We start from the raw sequence: 22,425 nt of genomic DNA on the forward strand, positions 1-22,425 counted from the left end.
ATCGTCATTATCGTCATCATCATCATCATCATCAGATGTAGTCATGGAATAGAAAAGGCCATCAGAGATTATGTAGTTCCTTCATCTGTCTCCAGTTAGGCTTTACTTAAAACAAATGACTACCTATTCTGCTCTTAAAAACCTTGGGGAAAAAAAGTATACAGCCTGTTCTAGTAGTTTTTTTTTTCTTCCCATTGAAATTGAAATAATAGCTTATGCTCTTAACTAACTTGCCATATGATGCTTTCTGCTGCTATGTCACCAGGAGAGATGCTCCGTAAGAAACGGCGGGAGAAAGATGGCCACAAAGACCCACTTCTGGTGGAGGTGAGCCGACTGCAGGACAACATCATGAAGGACATGGCAGAGCTGCGACGTGAGGCAGAGGCAGCAGAAAAGAAACAGTCTGAGCTGGACAAGGTGGCTCAGATCCTGGGGATCAACATCTTTGATAAAACCCAAAAGCCTTCTAATGATAGCAAAGAGTCATCAGAGAAGTCTGGGAAAGCTGAGAAATCCAAGAGCCCAGAAAAAGTGTCTCCATCCTCTAACAACTCTTCCTCCTCCTCCTCTTCCTCCTCTTCTTCCTCTAGCAAGGTAATGTCTGAACTCAGATATTGATGAGGAGGAGAGAGTCTTGGGGCTCATCAGGCCTAATCATCTAGACCTAGGTCAGGGCCTGGAAGAGCAGGGTGTGTGTGTGTACTTCTCAAATACAATCACTTGTGTGTTATCAGCTCTCTTATTTCCCCAGAACTTATGGGAGTTGATAAATGTTTTCCTAGCATGTGGTGGTACCTTATGTTAATGGTTGAGAAAGAAGCATCAGCCTGGAGGTGGTGTGGTCCCTAACTGAGATTGGAGCAGTGTGCAGAAAACCATGAGTTACATTCTTGGCCAGTTGAGATAGCAGGTTTTTTCCCTTTTAAAATAATAGCTTCTAAAATCACCCTTTTCAGTGAGTGTACTTATTTTTCTTGAATCCACTCTTTTGGGTTTGGCTACAGAATAAGTTTCTGGAATTCTACTGGCAGTTTTCTGTTCTTGGTTTTATTACTTGAATTTTTTTTTTTTGGTTTGAGTTGTTACTCTGGACCTTGGGAGACTTCAGGGAAAGTCTGTATATGACCTTGTCTGAAGCTTAATACCCAAATGACTCAGGCCCTATATAATTTTGTTTTATGTCATTTCCTAGCCTGTTTGGCCTAGGATGAATGAGTTTTAGTATCCCCACGTCCTTTTAACACAGTTTTCTTCCTCAACTAAAGGGAGTTGTGGTTCCTGTTGCCTGCATCATTGTGAGTAGAGGAGCTCTGAAGGGAAAGAGTGCTGAAGTCTTGGTCCTTTGCAGTTGGTACATAGGTTATGATTATTACCTTCCTCAGATTTTGAGATGATCTGTCAACTTGGCTGGCATTAGAGTCTGTAAGTCTTCAGTGTGAGTTGGCAGGGACATGAGTAGACCTGATGCTTCTGGACTAATCTTGCAGTCTAATTTTCCTCTTCTTATTGAAGACCTCCTTCCATGTCCGTGTCCTTTTCCCTTACTATTTCTCTTCTGTATAACTTTGTATATTGATTAAAGGTTAGTGTTCTTAGTATAGTGATTCCCATGCAGAATGGCAAAAATATTTAGCATTTGCCTTTGAATCTCTAACATTTTCCTTTTCTATTTTCTCATAATGCCCACTCTGCAGTGTATCTCCCATATCCCAAATTATACTTCTGTATCATCTCCACCACACACACACACACCACCTTCCATTTCTTTAGTGCTTTGCGCTCAACTAAAATATTTTAATGTGTCAATAAAACTAGTTTATGAAGGAAGATTTAATGGGTTACCCCGAGGGGTTATATATATATATATATATTTTTTTTTTTTGGCTAGGCGATGGGGTTAAGTGACTTGCCCAGGGTTGCACAGCTAGTGAGTGTTATGTGTCTGAGGCCAGATTTGAACTCAGGTCCTTCTGACTCCAGGACTGGTGCTCTATCCACTGTGCCACCTAGGTGCCCCAGAGGGGTTGTATTTTTAAAAAAAATACAAATTAAACTAAAGGAATGGATCTCTGATGGGATTTTTACTTTTGGAGGTAGAGGGACATTCTCAGAGCCTTTCAAATCATAGTCTGCAGGTAATCACCTGTTCTACCTATGCACAATGCTTAGGCCTTCTCTTAAACTTATAAAAGAAGGAATTAAATGAGTGCTGTACTTCTAAGAAAGTTTCTTTTGGTGCATTTTATCTCAGGTACTGCTGTGACTTGGTGCTTGTGGTGAGGTGAAACTGTGAAGTATCAGTGACTGTGTCTGAGAGCCAGTCTTCTCTAGGTTTCCTCCTTTTTCCTGAAGACCTAATCAATAGGTAGAGCTTGTATCCTGGAGGTATAATCATATGGACCCTACTAAACGTGAAGTGGGGAATACTTTCTTTTAATTGTCCCTAGCATGGCTGGAGTTATTATATCTTTTTTCTGAGAGGGCAGGAGCTGATTAAGTTCTGACCTCTTACTATTTGAAAAACTTCTTTCCCCCTGTAGGAGTCAAAGTCGAATAATGAGAAGTCTCATGCCAAGAGCCCCAAGCCCACAGATACCTCTTCCCAGCCTTCAGCCAAGCAGTCTTCCCAGCTGGCTACTGTGTATGAATATTATGATGCTGGGAACCACTGGTGTAGAGATTGCAACACTATTTGTGGCACCATGTTTGATTTCTTTACTCACATGCATAAGAAGAAGCATAGACAGGTAGGTGTCCTGGCCTTTCTCCTCTTTTCCTTCCCTTCCCCTCAAACCTCTGTATCTCCTTCCATATCTCAAACTGTCTGGTGAGTGAAAAGTTCTCATGTGGGCAGGAGCCCTAATTCAAAGAGCCAAGCAACCCCTTCGAAGGAGACATCATCCCCAGAGCTCAGTCCAGGGGTCCTGGCTGTACCTAGACACCATAATAAGTGTAAGTGGAGCTTTTGTCTCTTGATTCCTTGCGTACCTGATAATTTTTTTGAGTTTCACTTCATCCATTGCTGGCTGCTTGCTCTAACATTTGTTTACCTTTTTCACAGGTGATTTCCGTTTTAATCATTTGGCAGATGGGGAGGAGGGGGAGGGTTGCTGGGGCTTATGGCCTCAGGTGGGAGAGAAAATGACAGAGAGGAAAGGTGTATCCTTGAGTTATTAGTGCTGTTGTGTGAGCACCTCTGCCTCTTGCAAATAGACATTGGATCCCTACAACAGACCTTGGGCTTCAAAGATCCAGAGTGAGGCCAAGCAAGACACCACAAAGCGCGTCGATAAAATAACTGTCCCTGCCAAAGGTATGAACCCTTCTTTACTTACCTCATTTTTCAGCCAGTTGATAGAGGATTCCTTGGGCTATGATAGTGGGAGGCAGCACTGGGATTCTTCTAAGAGAAACAACAAAGGATAGAAGTAGGGTGAGTGGTGATCTCATGATCAAGGTCAGGCTTTCAAGTTATTGGCTCTCTTATTTACCATTCTCTTATTCAGTATTTTTTTCTTTATTTGAAACTCAGTGAACTTAGAAAAGTCAGAGAGATGATAGTTCATTTTAACTACTTTCACTTCTGAAAGAATCAAATATGGTCTAGATTAGTTGTTAGGAGAGTGAAGAACTTAGACTAATGGGAAATACGTTCCTTTGTCCTTGATCTTCCCTAGTTGAAAAGTAATCACCATTTGTCATACTATGGATCTGATGAATAGACAACTTTAACTTAATAATTTGACATTGAATAACTCATATGAGTAGTTCTGGTCTGACTGTCTTGTAATACTGTTTGCAAACGTTTTTGGATGCTTAGTGGTAGTTGAGGTTCCAAGAGAATTGGCCACAGAATTATCTATCAAGGGACCATGAATTGCCTTCTGAGAACTCATCAACAAATGGCATCAACATAATTGAGCAGGTGACAAAGCTAGTTGTTTTGATTCTCTTGCATGTGGGGTGGGTTTTAGAAGCTTTTATAAAGTCTTTGTTCAGAAGGAGAATGATGATTCCAAGGAGCCTGAACCAGTCTTAGGACAAGGCTAGAATAATAGGGAATGGCTAAAAGAATGTGCTCCATTCTTCCTGAAAACAAGGCAAGAAAAACTTGTAAGCATTTCCTTAGGATTGCTGCTTTTATCTAATCAATGAAATTTTTAAAACCCTGGTTGATAGAACTGTCATGGCTTCTTCTCCAAGATCTCTTGTAGTTGACACATAAGCCTCTATCCCTAAGATGACACTTTGCTTTTAAATAGGCCTATATTAGAAGTATTTAGTGATTTTTACTGTTGTAAGGGATTTCTAAGAGAGATTTAGCCTGTGGAACAGCATTCCAGAGAGTGGAAAGTAAGGGGATGGATAACTGAATGAAAAAAATTTATTATTTTCTATATGCCAAGCACTGTGTTAACAAGTACAAAAGCAAGTCAATCTTTTACCACAAAGAGCTTACATTCTAAGAGTGGGGGGAAAAAATGTAAGAACCTGCGGCATCAGGGTGGATAGCAATGCCCAGTAGTCCAGAGAATGTAGTAGTGCGTGGAAGACACTCCAGAGAGTGCATTGGCAGGATGGATGGCAAGGCCCAGGTTTCCATAGGTGTGAAGGATGGGAAGTCCTATGTTCAAGCTTTAAATTTGAGACAGAAGAACAAACCATTGAGAGAGCTTCAAGGGAATAAGATTTCTAACTTAATGTAAGTGAAAAGCTTTGTTCTTTACCGTGTTGACTCAGGGATGGGTAAATGGAATTTCCTTTAGCTGGCATCATGGTGGGTGTTGTGTGCTCATTTCTTTAACTCTTTTTATATGCTTGCTCCAGGCTCTGAATTTCTGATTCCCATCACTGGATATTATTGTCAACTCTGTGAGGAGTTTTTTGGGGATCCAATTTCTGGAGAACAACACGTGAAATGTCACCAGCACAATGAGAAGTATAAGGTTGGTTTCTTGAGTAGCATAGTGCATTACCCCATTTCTTTTAGTGCCTTTTTTTCTAACTTCCTTTGCCACCCCAACTCCACCAACTAAAACCCGTACAGAATTCAAAAAAAGTCATTGTTGCATTTTTACCCAAGTAACACTGACTGATAATGACTGCAGATTGGAGCTTTTTGTTTTTTAAAGCTCCACATCAAAAGGGACATCTTCTAGGAAGGTCTCAACCCCCAGAGAGAAAGAGACACTGAGCCTGTCAAGAGAGTGTGTACTTCCTTAGAAAGGTAACCTCTGGTTTTCTGTACTGGTAACATTATTGTTCAAAACAGTGTCAGGACCAAGGTTTTCTCATTTTCCTAGTAACCGAAACTAGTCATTGAGCCCCTGCCTTTTCTTTTTCCAGAAATATGTGGATGAAAACCCGCTGTATGAGGAGCGAAGGAATCTGGATCGTCAGGCAGGTCTGGCTGTGGTCCTAGAGACTGAGCGCCGAAGGCAAAATGAGCTGAAGCGAAAACTGAGTGAGAAGCCAAAGGAGGAAACAGATGAGAAGAAGGCAAAGGTAGCAAAAGAAATGAAGGAAGATGAAGAAAAGCTTTCAGAAGAACTAGATGAACAGCTCTCTGAGACTTGGAACTCCCCAGACAAGCTTGAGAACAAGCGAAAGATGACCATAAAACTCCAGCTGAAAGAAGAAACAAAGGAGACGCAGACATCCTCCTCCTTTGGGAAGTTCAGCTGGAAGAAGTCAGAAAAGGACGATGATAAAAGCTCTGCAGTAGCCCCAAGCATCCCTAAGGAAGAGAATATGGAAACCAACAAGGACAAAGAGGATGGCAAAGCCCAGGCTGGGAAAGTGAAGCCCATTGAGATCAAACTGTCTGGGAAAACTGTCATTGCTCACACCAGTCCCTGGATGCCTGTTGTTGCCACCTCTACCCAAGCCAAAATCCGGCCTAACCTTCCTATCCCCACCACAGTGCTGCGCAAGTCTGGCTCAGCTACAGTGAGCAAGCCTGCACCTCTTAATACTTTCCTGTCTATTAAATCCTCAGGTGCCACTGCCAAACCTCTACCAGTGGTCAAGGAGTCTTCAACCGATCTCCTGCTACCTCCTGACATAATCTCTAAGGCATTTGGTGGGGAAGAGGTGATCTTAAAAAGTTCCCCAGAGGAAAAGACTGTGTTGGCTGAGAAAAATGAGCCGGCTCCCGTACCTGAGCAGCTATTGCCTCCACCTCCCCCACCTCCGCCACCACCGCCACTCCCAGTTACACTTAAGTCCACTACTGCAACACCTGCCCAGACAAGCACTGGACTGTCTCCAGTCAAGTCAACTCCTACCATATCCCAGATCTTGACCCCCGGAATAGGGGGATCTAACCTCTTGACTCCAGTCTTGCCAGCTTCCATCTTGGCTCCAGTGCACCCTGCTGCCATCCCTTCAGATGAGGTGGCACCTGGGGTGAGTGAGAGTGACCATGACCAGGCGCTGCTGTCTGTATTGGTTCGTCCTCCACCACCACTTTCAGGCGTATTCAGTGAACAGGCCAAAAAATTGGAGAAGCGGAACTCATGCTTAGCTACAGCCAATGCCAAGGATTTGTATGACATCTTCTACAGCAGTGGTGGTAAAGGGAATCCAGAAAGCAAACTGGGCAATAGCACATTGTCCAATGGGGAGAGTAGTAACTCCTCTAAAAATGAGAACTCTGATAGTTCTTTCATCCCTAGGGAGAGTGGTATTCTCTTAAGGGGGATGTCCCAGGACAAGAGTTTGGCCAGTGTTCCTTTGGACAGCTGTTTGGCCAAGCCCATTGCAAAGACTATGGGATCCCCAAAACAGCGGACAATTGTAGAACAGAGTTTGGGACTAAAGAATAGAGGTTGCCTACAATCTCTAGGAATGGACTTTGGTTCTGCTTCTCTGGCAGATGACCAGGGTAAGCCCCAGGAGGAAGTCAACCCAGAGGCAAATGTTTCAACCATGTTGCCCTCTAGTCCTTATGAGAGTGAGACCAATACAGACATGTGTCTGGAGGGGGAAGCTGACCTCAACTCAGGAGAGCCAGGTCCTCCTGGTGTAGAGGAGCCAGCCCCCCCAATGTCAGACGGAGCATGTCCTGCCAAGTTGGTAAATATGAGGGACCTTGGAATGGTTGATAACCAATCTAAAAGGATTCAAGAGCCCCACCTAGCTGAAGAGCATTGTGGAAGTGAGGTAGAGGCAGCCTCTGAGCTGGAAGAAGGGAGATTATTATTCTCAGAGGGTGTGGGGAAAGAGAGAATAGGTGACCAGGATGAGGAGCTTCAGACTTCATTATCCATAGTGCAAAGGGACCCCAATAGCCTGAAGGATTCCAGTTTGAAATGTGAAGACAGCTATGTATGGAAGTTAGAAGCCAAACAGATCAACCTGCCAAGGGATGACCAAATTGTTAATCAGCCTGAAGAAATGGTGGTAGTACCTGAAGTGAAAGGTCTAGGTAAGGTAATGACAGAACCACATACACAAGCTCAGTCCACTATGGAAATAAGAACAGACTCAGTTCAGTCAGATACTAGATCTATGTCACAGACCCCACAGTCAACAGATGTTGAGCATTTTGCCCTAGAATCATCTATCCAATCTGTAGTCAGGAGAAACATTTATTTAACAGGCAGCCCACAAGAGCAAGCTGTGCTATCTGGTTGTGAAGAATGTCAAGAAGACCAGTCCCTTGAACCAGCTTGTAGAACGCCTAACATCATAGGCTTCAAACCAGTGGGGGAAGAGCTGAAGAAAATGACCTGCCAACCAGCTATTTTGGAAGAGGAGACCAAGAAACCTGAGAACATTGAGGTTCCAAAGGGACAAGAGTCAGGATTTTCAGACTTGTCCATTGTTAGTACTGAATTAATACTGGCCACAGAAAGCAAACCTGTAGAAGGCCTTGAACCTACAGATTTAGAGAAACTTTGTGCCATAGGCAATCCAGCTTCTGATTTCTCCACTGGTAAGTTAGAACCAATCCAAGAGTCTTTGGCTATGCATTCTGAGAATGTACATGAAGGCAGATTTTTGTGTTCCACAGGGTCAACTAACCTCACCTCCACTTTTTCTGAGTTTCCTTTTGAACCTCCTGAAACCATGGCACTTGACTTGGGGATGAAGGATAAACAAAACTCTAAGCCCAGAAATGAGAAGATGCCTGATTCTGATACTTTGAAAACTCAGCTGGTGTTGAAAGCTGTTGATGAGGACATGGAAGTAGCACATGAACCCTTGGACCTTCAGGCTGAAGGAATGCTGCCTGAGGATACAGAAGAGACTTTCAAATTAGAGGCTGAGGGGTCACTAGGACTGGAGTCAGATACCGTCTGCTCTCCAGGCCTTCGGCCATCTGCCTGCCAGCCAGACCTGGTCAGCTTTGTAACGTCAGTCTCTGAAAAGGAGGAAGAAGAGCTTTGTTCTCTACCCACCGAACCAGGTGATATACCAGAGAGTAGTAGCCTGGATACTTGCACACTACAGCCTGAGTTTCAGAGTCCCCCATCTGTGATGCAGACCTTTTCTCAGGTGGACAAAGACAGCACTTTGAGTGCTGCAGAAATGCCAGCCTTAAGTTATCCTGGAAAAGAATGGGTTGTTAGTGCTGCTATAGGCCCTAAGGAAATGCCAACGCAGGAGGAAGGTACAGTTGATGCTACCTAGAACCACACAAAATCTAGTGTTACCAGTGTTAGAAATGGAGAGGAGAGAACTTTCAGAGCTACTTGTAAATAAGTTGTGTTGGCTTCTAAAGCTCTGGTATTTAGAGGGTCCAGGAACTGACTGGTCCTCCATTTTGGAGACACCATTTAATGGTGCACTTGGCATCCTGCAATGAATATTGGTTGAAGTTAGAAAGTATACTTTCTTCTCCCTTCCTGAAAAAGTACTACATATACTGCATCTTCTTCTGTACAGATGTTTAAAAAAGAGAGAATATTTTTTTTTCCTGTGAATTCTTTTGCCAATTTCTTTTCTCGTGCTTTGCCATTAAAATGGATTTTATCTGGCTCAATACACGGTGTGTTTTTGGTTGTATTTTGGATTTGATTCTTTGCCAGGGGGAAAGGGAACTAGGGTTGACTAAAAAAATTCTTTTGCTGTACTCCTACCCAGTTCCATTCCTTGGGGATATTGATGGATGTCCTGTTGGGAAATACCATAAGACATGTTGACTTGAGAAATCTCCATGGACAAATGGAGAATAATTGTTCTTAAGCATTCGGCCTGGAATGACTTTGCTTTTGTGGTATTTGAAATGAAGTGTGAGTAGTTCATTTTTTCATTGTCTCTCTTGATCTGTGGCATGTTAATCTCCCCAAATCCCTTGATTATTACCTGTGCTTGAGACCATCCTGTCCACCCACAAACCTGTATGGAAATGGCCTCAGTAAACATGGAAGAAAATCTAGCTGACTCCTTTTTTGGAAGACAACAAATCGGTAAGGCTCATGGCTCGACGCCTGGACCAGACACACTTTGAGGTCACTTACATGATTTTAAATGGCCTTTCATTCGTTGTATTGTGATCCAGTAACTTTTTGTGTTAAATCATTTAGCAGCTGATCCTGCACTGAAGAGGCTGAAGACCTGAACCTTATCTTGGGATCAGACTCTGTCCTTGTGCCAGGAACCTATGTGTGCCCCTCCCTTCACCTCCCATCCTTTCAGGCTACTTCCACCATAGAGTGGTGTTTTGGGTGTATATTTTGTTAAAAACAATTAAAGAATTCATGTGTTTGGCTTACACAAGTTTAATTGTTTTATTTTTCATTGTAAATCACCTTGGAATAAATATATTGATCCAACATATTTCATTCTGGATTTTTGTTTGGAAACCAAATACATTTGAACCGCAAAGGAAATGGGACCTTCAAATCCCAATGGAAACGACTTTGGTGAACACAGAAGAAAATCTAGCCAGACAATTCACTCCCTACCCCCAGAGCCTGAAATTGCTAATCATATTTTCATTTAATATGCTATTAACACAGTATCTAGCTCTTAGTTGAATGGGAACTTGTAGGACAAATATGTGGACTGGCATCATCAGGTAGTTGCCAGTTTCATTTGGTCAATGTACCTTAGCTGGGTGCTGAAATCACAGGGCCTACGACCCTGATGTGGAGTGCTTCTGGAAAATAGGACTCTTAACCCTTGATTTCCTAGATTGCTATGGTTAACCTTTTTGCCCTTCTTTGGAACTTGAAAGAAATTTGGCTTCAGGATATCCACTAAATAGGATAATCCATAAATAACTATATAGATAATCTATAAGTGACCATATATAATACATATCTCCTACATACATATACACACACATACACATTCCATAGAGCAAAAGACCAGACTGTGCTCCTAGCCTGGGGTTGCTGTTCCAACAGTGGACCTTTTATCATTTAAGGAGAATGGGTTCCTTCCCCACACCCCCTCCACAAGGTCTTAAAATCCCAAATATGTGATGGGTAACATCTTTTCCCCAGAGCAATGACTAAAGTGCACTATCCATTAGTATCTAGCAGCCACTAGGTTTTGTAGAGAGAGTTGGCAGATGAGAAATTAGTGATTTTGCATGCCTAAGTCCTGACCCCAGGTACCTAAGCATTATTAATCGTGAGCCCCAGAAGTTAGGCTCTACTTCTCCAGCTTGGTAGCCTTAAACTGATCCAGAAGGTACCCTGTTGAATAATGAATTCCTAAGCTTGATTTTTGTGTGTCCCACCTCCCCGCCCCCCCATCCATGCCCCCTACTCTTTGTCTTTCAGGCTGGGTGTGTCCAGTGTATTTAGAAGTTTAAAAGAAACCTCTTTGGACAAGTTTGTGTCCTGATTTTGACTTATTGCTTAGCACTGATTTACTCACCATGGTAGAAAGAATGTGTTTAGGAAAATTGTCATTTGATCCCAATACTTCCCGCTATTGAGAAACTCATCTTTTCTCAGCTAGAATCAGCACCAGTTGGAAAGGATATTGGTTTCCAGTGGTTTGGGGAAGCTTAGAATCACTTTTGTATTTGAGATTACAGGGCAAACAATTGTGGTACCTCTGCTTTGATAGTTTGGAGGTAGATAACTCCACATAAGCAGGCATATAGGCAAGTTCTATGAGCTGCAGCTAGGATGGAGATTTGGGCTACAGCTATTCTCCATATAGATCTTCCATGTATTTCCTGCTGTTACTTCAGACCATTCCTGACACCTCCCTGTGGCTTCTGAGATGAAATAACAAACAAATTCTTAAAATATTCTGGATGGGGCAGGAAGTGGTGCTGGCTGTGTGTTCTTGATTGACAGTTAATAGAGCCAGAACAGAGGCTCTAGGGACACTTTTCCTGGACACAGATAGGTCTACCTTAGGGGAAGAACAGAAGACTTTCCAGGCTAAGAAGAGCTGGTGCCCTCAAGAGTGGAGCACTAGCTATGAAGTGGAAACTCTTTACTGTGCCTGGAGCACTGTCACTTTAATAGAACCTGGCCTGTAAGTTATGAGACTCCTGGAAATGAGATTTTTTTCTTGTGTAGCTTCTGGAATCTTTTGTAATCGTGCCTCAGGTCAGTTCTTAGAAAAAAAAAATTCACAAGCCTGTACAATTTTTCCCCCTCAGCTCCACTCTAAATTCTAGGAGCAGTGTTATATAGTAGAAAGAATCCTAGATTTGAGAGTAGATCTTATCTTATAAACTACTAAAGTAAGTCATTCTGATTTGTAACACTTCCTTTGTAAACTGAGGTGGAATTGTAGAATGAAGGCTCCTCAAGGGCAAGGACTTGTTTGGCTTTTGTCTTTGTGCCCCAGCACCTGGCACAGAGTAGGTGCTTAATGATTATTTAATTGAAGGGGCATCCTTTCCCTTCCTGACATTCTGTGAAATAATTGAACTGCTTCCATTGTCAAAGTATCTCCATAGTAGATTTGTAGCATTGGACTTGGAGTCCAGAGACTGGAATTCTCATCCTAGTTACTGTTTATGTGACCTTAGGCAGGTTACTTCTGAGCCTCAGTTTATCCTCTGTAGAATAAAGATGATGCTTGTCCTACCTGCCTTCATCATGTTATGAGGAGGAAGGTGCTTTGTAGACTTGAGAGGAAATAGAAATGTGTTTTAATTCAGGAAAATAACCCTGTTTTAGCCAAAATTTCTTAGATAATTTCCTTGGCTTTACAAATGGAGAACTGACACCTGTATATCCTTCTCTTTAGCATGCCTGCAAATACAATATCCATTTATAAGCTGCCTTTTAAGTGCAACCAAGAAATCCATGCCTTTCTCTCCAACCTTCCACAGTATGGAAGGGGGACAAGTGAAGATTATCCTTATTTGTTAGCCAATGTTAAGGAGATAAAGGGTTTAGGAACGTCTATTTACCGGATTCTCAGTAACTAGAACCAAGGAAAGAACCAGGAGGGGAGAGCTTGTGTTTACCAAATGTGTCTATGTGATTAGCAGGGTAAGGCTAGAAATGCATCTTGGCCTACCAGAGAGAGGCTTAAATTCAGTCAGGAAAAGATTGTGAATCCAGCCCTACTCCCAGAGCAAGTCACTTAACCTCTCTGAGCCTCTAGTTTCCTAATCTGTAAAATGAGAGCCATACTGTTATCCACTTACAGTAGCACTGGAAAAGTGAGGTACTAGTGCTAGAAATCTTTTTTATCCTTGCTTGGACCAAGTAAGTAAACCTTTCAAGCCCCTAAAACAGAAATTTTGTAACTTAAGTTTTCACTTCTAAACAACCTATAGGAAAGACTATCCATGAACAAAAACACAGAATGTCAGAACTGGAAAGGACCTTAAATGTCATGTTGTCCAACCTCATTTTACAAATGAAAAAAAGGAAGCTTAGAGAGGGAAAATAACTTGCTAAGTTATTCAGTAACAGCTTCAATTTGAACCTAGGTTTTCTAACTCAGTTCAGTCCAATTAATTTTATAAGTTTAACCTGGGGGTTCTTAAGTTTTTTTTGTGTCATAGACTCAGAATGATTTTTTTTTCTTTTAAGCTTTTTATTTTTAAATTTTATTTGTTTTTAGTTTACAACCTTCACTTCTGTAAGATTTTGAGTTCTAAAGTTTCTCCCTCTCCCTCCGCTCCCCGCTTCCCAAGACCTCGGGGAATCTGATATAGGCTATACATGTGCAATCATAGCAGAATAATTTTTAAATGCACAAAATAAAATAGGATTATAAAGGAAACCAATTATATTGAATTATCGAAATATTAATAAAAACATTCACAGGCCCCAGGTTAAGAACCCCTGGTTTAAACTAAGAATTTTTTTACTCCTTGTCACCCTAAAAAAAACTCACCTCAAACACATTTGGTGACTGGGCAGTTGTACAACTCTTTGCTTCCATATGTTGGCTAATAAATAAGGATCATGGAGTTGGGAGGGGGGAGGTTGAGACATGAATTTGTTGGTTGTATTTAGGAGAGATCTTATATAAGTAGTTTACAAACTTGATAATCCCTCATTCTCTCTTCATTTGTTCTAGTGTCAAAAATGAGTTAGCCATTCTTTTTTGCAAAAACTAATCTCGCTACTCGCTACTCGTATCTTCAAACTTTGCCCCTATCTCTCCCCTCTGGGGACATTCCTTTAGTCATCTCCTCACTCTCCGTAACTGTCAACCTCTCCTTTATTCGCTGACTTTCCCTGATGCCTACAAGCATGCCCAGATTTCCCTGATCTTTTAAAAAAAAAAATTACTTGACCATACCATTTCAAACTACTGTACTACATTTATTTTTCTTTTATTTAAAACTCCTAGGAAAAAGCTGTTTACATTTGCTGTTTTTACTTCCTCATACTCACTTCTCAATCTTTTGCGATGTGCTTTTTATTCCCTCTATTCAACTGAAACTGCCTTCTACAAAATCACTGGTGATCTTTTTTGCTAAATCCAATTGCTTTTTCTCAGTCCTCATACTTCTTGACCTCTTTGCAGAGTTTGCGACTGTTGACCATCCACTCCTTTTAGATAAGTATTCTTTTTAAAAATTTAATAGCATTTTTTCTAATTACATGTGAAGACAATTTTTAACAATCGTTTTAAAATTTTTTTGAGTTCCAAATTTTTCTACCTCCTTACCTCCCTCCCCTCTCTGCTCCCTAAAATAGTAAGCAATTTGATATAGGTTATATATGTGCAATCATGTAAAACATGTTTCCATATCAGTCATGTTGTGAAAGAAGACACAGACCCAAAGGAAAAAAATAGAAAGTGAAAAAATAGTATGCTTTTTTTTTTTTGGCAAGGCAATGGGGTTAAGTGACTTATCCAGGGTCATACAACTAATAAGTGTTAGGTGTCTTAGGCTGGATTTGAACTCAGGTCCTCCTGACTTCAGGGCTGGTGCTCTATCCACTGCGCCAGCTAGCTGCCCCATAACATTTTTTGTTTTTGTTTTTTGGCAAGGCAATTGGGGTTAAGTGACTTGCCGAGGGTCACACAGCTAAGTGTCTATGTCAAGTGTCCAATCTGAGATCAGATATGAACTCAGGTCCTCCAGTCTCCAGGGCTGGTGCTCTATCCACTGCGCCACCTAACTGCCCCAAAAATAGTATGCTTTGATCTGCATTGAGGCTCCATCAGTTCTTTCTCTGGATGTGGATAACATTTTCCATCATGAGTCCTTTGGGATTGTCTTGAATCTTGGTACTGCTTAGTTATTCATAGTTGATAATTGCACAATGTTGCTATTACTGTGTATGATGTTCTAGTTCTGCTCATTTCACTGTGCATCAGTTCCTACAAGTCTTTCCAGGTTTTTTCTGAAATCTGCCTGCTCATCATTTCTAATAGCACAATAGTATTCCATTACATTCATAAATTACAACTTGTTCAGCTATTCCCCAATTGATGGGCATCCCATCAATTTCCAATTCTTTACCACCACAAAAAGAGCTGCTATAAATATTTTTGCACACATAGGTCATTTTCCCTTTTTAATGATCTTTTTGGGATACAGAGGTAGTAGTGGTATTGCTGGATCAAAGGGTATGCACAATTTGGTTGCTCTTTGGGCATAGTTCCAAATTGTTCTCCAGAATGGTTAAATCAGTTCACAACTCCACCAACAGTACATTAATGTCCCAATTTTCCCGCATCCTCTCCAACATTTATCATTTTCCTTTTTTGTCTTATTAGCTAATCTGATAGGTGTGAGGTGGTACCTCAGACATGTTTTAATTTGCATTTCTCTAATCAAAAGTGATTTTGAGTATTCATATGCCTATAGATAGCTTGGATTTCTTCATTAGATAAGTATTCTTTCTTCATAGGTTTTTATAATACTGCTTTATCATTATTTTTTTCCTACCTGTTCAATATATCTTTCTCATTCTTCCTTTGCAGAATCAACATCTACTTCTTGCCTACTATATGTGGGTGAACATCTTGACTCTGCATCTCTTTCTATACTCTCTTTTGGTGATCTCTAATATGGATTTAACAACTATCTATGCAAATTATACCCAGATTTACATATCCAATCTTCTTCTTTCTCATTTGGAGTCCAGGATCTCCTACTGCCTGCTCAACATGTCTTTCTACATGTCTCATAGGCATCTCAAACTCAACATGTCCAAAATAGAACTGATTTTCTTTCTTCCTAAGCCTACTCTTGCTCTTGAGCTCCCTGTTTCTGTTGAAGGACACCACCATTTTTCTAGTCACTTAGATTTATTCTTATCTAATTAATTGCAAATGTTATTGATGCTAATTCATGGGTATCTTTAGCTTCCATTCCTGTTCTACACTCACACAGTCATCAGTCTCTTCAAGCCCTTATTACCTTTCTCCAGACTATATCAACAGCTTCCTAATTGATCTTGTATCCAGTTTCTCTCCAATCTATCCTCCACAAACCTGCCAATTTGGTATTCCTAAAGCACAGATTTGTGTGCTGCCTTGATCAAGAAGTTTCAGTGACTCCCTATTATCTCTAGGATAAAATGCAGACATTGTTTGGCATTTAAATACCTTCACCATCTGACTTCTGCTTATCTTCCTAAGCTACCTATATATTACTCCTTTTCATGTACTCTACCTTCTAGCCAAACTGGCCCTATATATGACATTCCATCTCCTGCCTTTGTGCCTTTCACCCATTGCCTAGACTTCCCCTTCCCAACTCTGCCTTATAAAATCCTTCACTTCCTTCAATGCGCAGCTTAAATATAACCTCCTATAAGAGGTCTTTCCCTATTTTCCTAGTTATTCTCTACTCCCATTGCTTTGTATTTTTATATACATATTTACATTTGATCAAATGTAATAATACATCCCCCCAAGTAGTATTTTCCTTGAAGGCAACCTCTAGGCTGTTGTCTTTGTGTCCCCAGCACCTAGTATGGTGCCTAGTACCTAATAAGTAGGCTATTAATAAATGAATGTTGGTTGATTGAATAACCATTAATCTGGAAACTGTGTGCACAAGATACATTGACCCTATTTTTCCTTGATTCTATAAGTCACTGTGACCCTCATTTCACTTAGAAGACTATCTGAATTTTCTCTAATATTTTAGGGAAGATAGGTGAGGAAGGGGTGCTGAAAGATGGCAATTCTTCATGCCATCCTCCCTGTTATCATCTCAAGAGTTTCAAATTAGAGTGAAGAAGTGAGGGAAAGAAGTCTCTAAGGACCTTTAAGAGTTCATTGAAGCCAGCCTTAGGAAGAAGTACTCTTCTCCACAAGGAAGCCCAGCAATGCTTAAGTTTACATGACCAACCTACCTCACAAAATGGATGGGAGGAAAGCAAAGCACTTTGTAAACTTTAAAATGATATAGAAATGTAAGATATTATTAAAGCCAGCTATTGTTTCCACATCAAGTAATTGAATGATTGGGGTTTGGTTTGGCTTTTTTGGAAGGGGGAGATTTTTCATTTTAAACAGAGAACAATTGAGATTTCTCAAAAAAAAATTTTATAATCTCAATTTCACTGTGTCCTAAATTTACCTGGAGATCTGGCTGAAAGGAGTTGATTAGCTCCTCATGAGCTAACATTCCTAAACCCCCTTCAAGGACCTAACCAAGAAGTCCCCCAGATCCCATTAACCCTTCAGTCTTCTTCCATTTTCTCTTCCTCAATAGATCTCTTTGTTCTTCCTGGGCTTCCTATTTTCTAAGCCCTTTTGTTTTTAATATCTGACTTTTCTCCAATTACATATAAATACAATTTTTAACATTTTTTAAAATTTTGAGGTCCAAATTCTCTCCCTCATTCCCCCTCCCCTCTAAGACAATAAGCAATTTGACATAAGTTATACTTGTGCAGTCATGCAAAACATTTCCATATTAGTCATGTTGTGAAAGAAAGCAGACCCAAAAAAAGGCACCATAAAAAAGTAAAAAAATAGTATGCTTCTATCTTCATTGAGACTCCACCAGTTCTTTCTCTGGAGGTAGGTAGCATTTTTTACCCTAAGTCCTTCAGAATTGTCTTGAATCTTTGTATTGCTGAAAATAGCTAAGTCATTCACAGTTGATCATCTTACAAAATTTGCTGTTAGCGTGTACAGTATTTTCCTGGTTCTGCTTGCTTCACTTTGCATCAGTTTATGTAAGTCTTTCTAGGTTTTTCTAAAAGCATTCTGGTCCATCAGTCATATACCACAACTTGTTCAACCATTCCACAGTTGATGAGTATCCCCTCAATTCTCTGCCATCACAAAATAACTGCTATAAATAGCTTGTACATAGGTCCTTTTCCATTTTTAAAAATCTCTTTGGCATACAGACCTAGTACTCTTGCTGGGTCAAAGGGTATGCACAGTTTTATTGCCCTTTGGGCATGGTTCCAAATTATTCTTCAGAATAGTTCTAGGCCCTTTTGTATATTCCACAATTTGTACTGTCAAGTCAGAGCCACAATGCCTATTATGAACCTTCAATACTCGTTTTCCTTTTTGGAAATTGTTCTTTTTATTCTGAACTTAAGCACAAAAAATGAGCATTTCCAACTATATAGCAAAACCAAAAAAGAAGATCATGTATGAAACTGTGAATTTCCATTTCATACTGGTTGCCTTTTTTTTAAAGTAATAATTTCACATGTTCCTTTTAAAGCTATCCTGCTTTTTCAAGATGCTTCCTTCTGAACTTCCTTCTTTTTCCTTCTATTTAAAAATATTTCCATGAAATACCCTCCCCTTTTTTTGGGCATCACTATTGTTAACTCCCCTTTCCAACTCTGGCCCCAGTTAAAAAAAATGAAGGAAAAAAATATCTTGTATAAATAACCAGAGTCAAACAAAATGAATCCACACAATGACCACGTCCAAAAATGTGTCTTTTTCTGCACTTTGAGTCCATCACCTTTCTGTCAGGAATTGGTTGATATTTTATGGTATATCCTCTAAAGACATGGTTGGTTATTGCATTGCTCAGAGTTCTTAAACCTTTCAAAGTCATTTTTTCTTTGCAATGTTGTCCTTCTATAAATTATTCTCTTTATTCTACTCACCTCATCCTGTACCTTATCCTACCTAGAATCTCTGAAATCATCTCTCCCTATTTCTAATGATGCAATAATATTATATTACATTCATATACCACAATTTGCTCAGCTATTACCAATTGATAGACATTCCCTATATTTTAGTTATTTGAAGTAGAGCAGCTACTTTGCTTTTGTAGTTCTTTGGATTTCTCCATCATGTGTTTCTTCCCTAGGAAACCCATCACTGGGAAATCTCATTATCTTGCAAGACTGAATTTGCTTGGTACTCACATTTCATCAGTACCTTCTGCCCCTCTGATTGGCTAGAGGACAGGGCCATGAGCTCCAGGGCCTTTTTTTTTTTTTTTTTGATTTGTTTGGTTTTTTTAGGCAGTTGGGGTTACGTGACTTGCCCAGGGTCACACAGCTAGTAAGTGTCAAGTGTTTGTTCTGAGACTGGTTGAACTCAGGTCCTCCTGACTTCAGGGCCGGTGCTTTATCCACTGTGCCACCTAGCTGCCCCTCCAGTGTCTTTTTTAAAGAATGGAGCTGGGGGCAGCTAGGTGGCACAGTGCATAGAGCACCAGTCCTAAAGTCAAGAGGACCTGAGTTCAAATCCGGCCTCAGACACATAACACCCCCTACCTGTATAACTCTGGCCAGGTCACTTAACCCCAATTGCCTCACCAAAACAAACAAACAAACAAACAAGAATGGGGCTCAGCACAGTCTTCTCCCCATTTCCTGCCACCTATACTACTTTGGGACTTGTTTGGAATTCTCCATCATGTGGATACCTCCTGTCACCATTTTTAGCTTCCTTTTGTGTTGATTTCCCAGGTTAGATTGTAAACTCCGTAAGGGAGGGAACCATCTTTTTTTTTTTTTTTTAAACTTGTATTTGTATTCCAAGTACTTAGCACATAGAGGTTGCTTAATAAAATGTTCATTGACTGACTGTTGAATTTTATCCATTTCTACACCAAATTCTGAGTGTGTTTGTGTTTAATTCTCCCTTATCCATTTCAGATAAAAGTGAGATTCATCTGATGCCCACTCCCTTATCCCTTCCTCCTCTGTGTTCATATACTTTTCTTCTCAAGTACCGAGCAAGTTCTGCCCCCTTCTTCCTTTGTACAGTGGCATGCTTCTTTTACCATCCTTTCTCTTTTCCCTCTTCAAACCCTCAGAAAAGAACCAATTCTTCCCAGGTCCTCTGTTTTTCTTATTTGATTCCATCAATATCTTTGAAGACATTAAGGTTCAGAAAGAACACTGATTTCTTCTCCCTCATTAGAATGTTACCTTTTATCATCCTATAGTTCTTTCCAGTTAAGTTACATTTCTAGGTTTCTCTCGACTTTTGTGTTTGAATTTAAAAGTTCCTATTCAGCTCTGGTCATTTCATAATAAGTTCTTGAAAATCTTCTCTCCATTAGAGATCTGTTTTTTCTCTCTGTAGGATTGTACTTAGCTCTATAAGTTAAGTTATTCTTTGTTGTAAGTGCATATCTTTTGCCCTTTGGAATATTATATTTCAAGATCATTTCTCATTGGTAGTAGAAATTTCCTGATCCTAACTTTATGGTTCCATGGTATTTGAATTGCTTCCTTATGGAGGCTTAAATCATTTTTTTTTTTTTACATGGAAGCTCTGGATTTTGGCTATGATGTTCCTGGGAGTTTTCACTTTGGGATTGATTTGTATATTCTTTTTATCTTCACTTTGCCCTCTGGTTTTAATAGATCTGGGCAGTTTTCGTCTGTGATTTCTTGAAAGCCTGATTCTGAAGCCTTTTTCCCTTAAATTATGTTTTTTCAGGGAGTCCATTGATTTTTAGATTATCTTGACCTATTTTCCAGATGAGTTGCTTTTTATTTCAGCTATCTTTTTTACCTGATTTTCTCATTGTTCCAATATGTCTTTTCTGTCTCATGGAATCATTATTTCTATTTGGTCTATTTCAGTTTTCCAAATAATTACTTGGGTAATAATAGCTAGCTTTATGCTATAAATATAATAGAGAGCTTTAAAGTTTGCAAAGCACTTTACAAATATTTCCTCAAAGTGGTTAAAATTTACCACTTTCTCTTTAATCTATTTTATTCTTCTAATTCTTTCTTCCAGAGTTTGTTTTTTATCTTTTGTTTCATTTCTTATTCATTGTATTCATATAGTCCCTGTGGGGTATCAGTTTTTTCCTTTGAGTTTTGCTTGCAATTGTTACAAAGTTACTTTAAGTTCCTTGGCTTAGGGATTCTTTAGATCTACAGCAATTTTTTTTTTATACTGGTTACTGTTTTCTTTGATTTATTCATCAAAATTTAACCTCTAGTGTTAAATCCTGAATTGGAACTTTGTTGCAGGGCTAGGTTCTGTCCTGGCTATGCTTTGGGTCGGGTGGTGGACCCTGCTTTGTCTCTCCCTGGGTCACTTTGGTTCCTATATTGACTTTCATTTCTTGGGATTAAGCTCCCTTGGATCATTGAGGTTCCTCTATGATATCTTAGAGACATTTGAGCCCCTGGAAATCTGCTGTCCCAATCTGAGTGCTGCCATGCAGCTTTGCTTGCTGCCAAAGTTTCCCCAGACTTCCAAAGTTCCCACTTTGAGGCTTTCTGACCTCCTTGAGGTTTTTTTTTTTTGTTGTGGGGGGAGGGAGGATGAGTCCCTTTGTTTTTGCTGCCTCTGGACACAGAGCTTTGCAAGGTATGTGTTTCTCTGGCCTGTCTCTGGTCCTGCTGAGTGACTGACAGCTTTTTTGCCTATTCTGGTGCTGGCTTTGCTGGCCACCCTTTTTTCTTTAGTTTGTGGGCTTCTGGCTAACTTTTTGTGTAGTTCTAGGATGGAAGAAGTCACTGTAGTGTCTCATTGGATTTCTTGATCATTATTTGATCTAATGTGAATTTCAAATTTCTGCTGGAATAGTCCTGTGAAAATGGTGTGGTCTCTCTCCCAATCAGGCAGCCATCCTGGCTGAAAGCCCTCCACTTGCTTTTCCAACCTTGATTGAATTTGCTATGTACATAGTCCTGGGGATTTCTAACTTATATGCTATCTTTTGAGGCAGATATGTTTGCAAAGACATGTTTGGAGTGAAATGTTAATGAAATCCAAGCAATATTGACATTCTTCTAACCTGTGAAATACAAGTGTCAGCCCATAAGTCAATAGGAAGCACAATACTTCCTAGACCATTGTTGAGTCACAGTGTCTCCGAACCTCAGTATCCTCATCTTTAAAATGAAGATGATAATACCTCTATTACCTACCTCGGAGCATTTTTGCAAGGATCAAAAATGGTTTAGAAACCTTAAAACAATATGCAAATGTCTGTTATATGCAATGGATGGTTTATAGACATCAAGGAACAGGCTGAGAATTTAAATAGATTAATATGATGGTACCGAGTATAAAGAAAGAAGACATGAAAAAAGTTGGCAGTGTGATTAAAATGTTGGCAATGGGATTTTTAAAATGTCAGCTTATGTTTTCTTCCATGCTTTCTGGTAGTCTTCCCTTACTTATCTCCACTCCTCTGTGTTCAGGCCTCACTCAGTCTTTAGTAGGCCTTCTTTGTGTGTGTGTGTGTGTGTGTGTGTGTGTATTTTTTTTTTTTTAGGCAATTGGGGTTAAGTGACTTGCCCAGGGTCACACAGCTAATAAGTGTCAAGTGTTTGGTCTGAGGCCGGATCTGAACTCAGGTACTCCTGACTTCAGGACCAGTGCTCTATCCACTGCTCCACCTAGCTGCCCCTAGTAGGCCTTCTTAATAGTGGAGATGACAATGTTATTAGCCATTACTTGGACATCTTCCTTTCTCTGCAGGTAGGATTCATGTTGCCACAAACTACTGTACTTCAGGGAGGCATGGACAGAGGACAGGACATCCATAGCAGCACTCTGCGTCCTTGCCATTGGGGACGTTGACTCCAGGATCAAATGTCCAGAAGGTGGGTATGAGGTGGAGCAGAAGTTGGAACCAGGAAGATCATAGATGAA

The 22,425-nt window shown here is 40.3% G+C and overlaps 1 protein-coding gene across 6 annotated transcripts in view; it reads left to right on the forward strand.

Annotated features, from left to right (window-relative positions):
• ZNF318 (zinc finger protein 318) overlaps positions 1-22,425 on the forward strand; it is a 71,744-nt gene that overhangs the window by 12,656 nt on the left and 36,663 nt on the right. For 4 of the 6 annotated variants that reach the window (XR_003566991.1, XR_003566990.1, XM_027838325.1 and 1 more), the window contains exons 6-8: positions 266-597; positions 2,544-2,750; positions 22,252-22,376. Coding sequence is in view for 4 of the 6 variants with exons in the window: in XM_027838325.1 (XP_027694126.1) it covers positions 266-597; positions 2,544-2,750; positions 22,252-22,353 (641 nt within the window). In the remaining 2 variants the exon portion in view is untranslated. Of the gene's footprint in view, positions 1-265; positions 598-2,543; positions 2,751-3,216; positions 3,317-4,830; positions 4,950-5,349; positions 9,790-22,251; positions 22,377-22,425 lie in introns of those variants that run through there. The other 2 variants (XM_027838322.1, XM_027838321.1) reach the window with 2 other exon arrangements.

Source organism: Vombatus ursinus, unplaced genomic scaffold, assembly GCF_900497805.2.
Source record: "Vombatus ursinus unplaced genomic scaffold, bare-nosed wombat genome assembly UNPS02014826.1, whole genome shotgun sequence".
Classification (NCBI taxonomy): Eukaryota; Metazoa; Chordata; class Mammalia; order Diprotodontia; family Vombatidae; genus Vombatus; species Vombatus ursinus.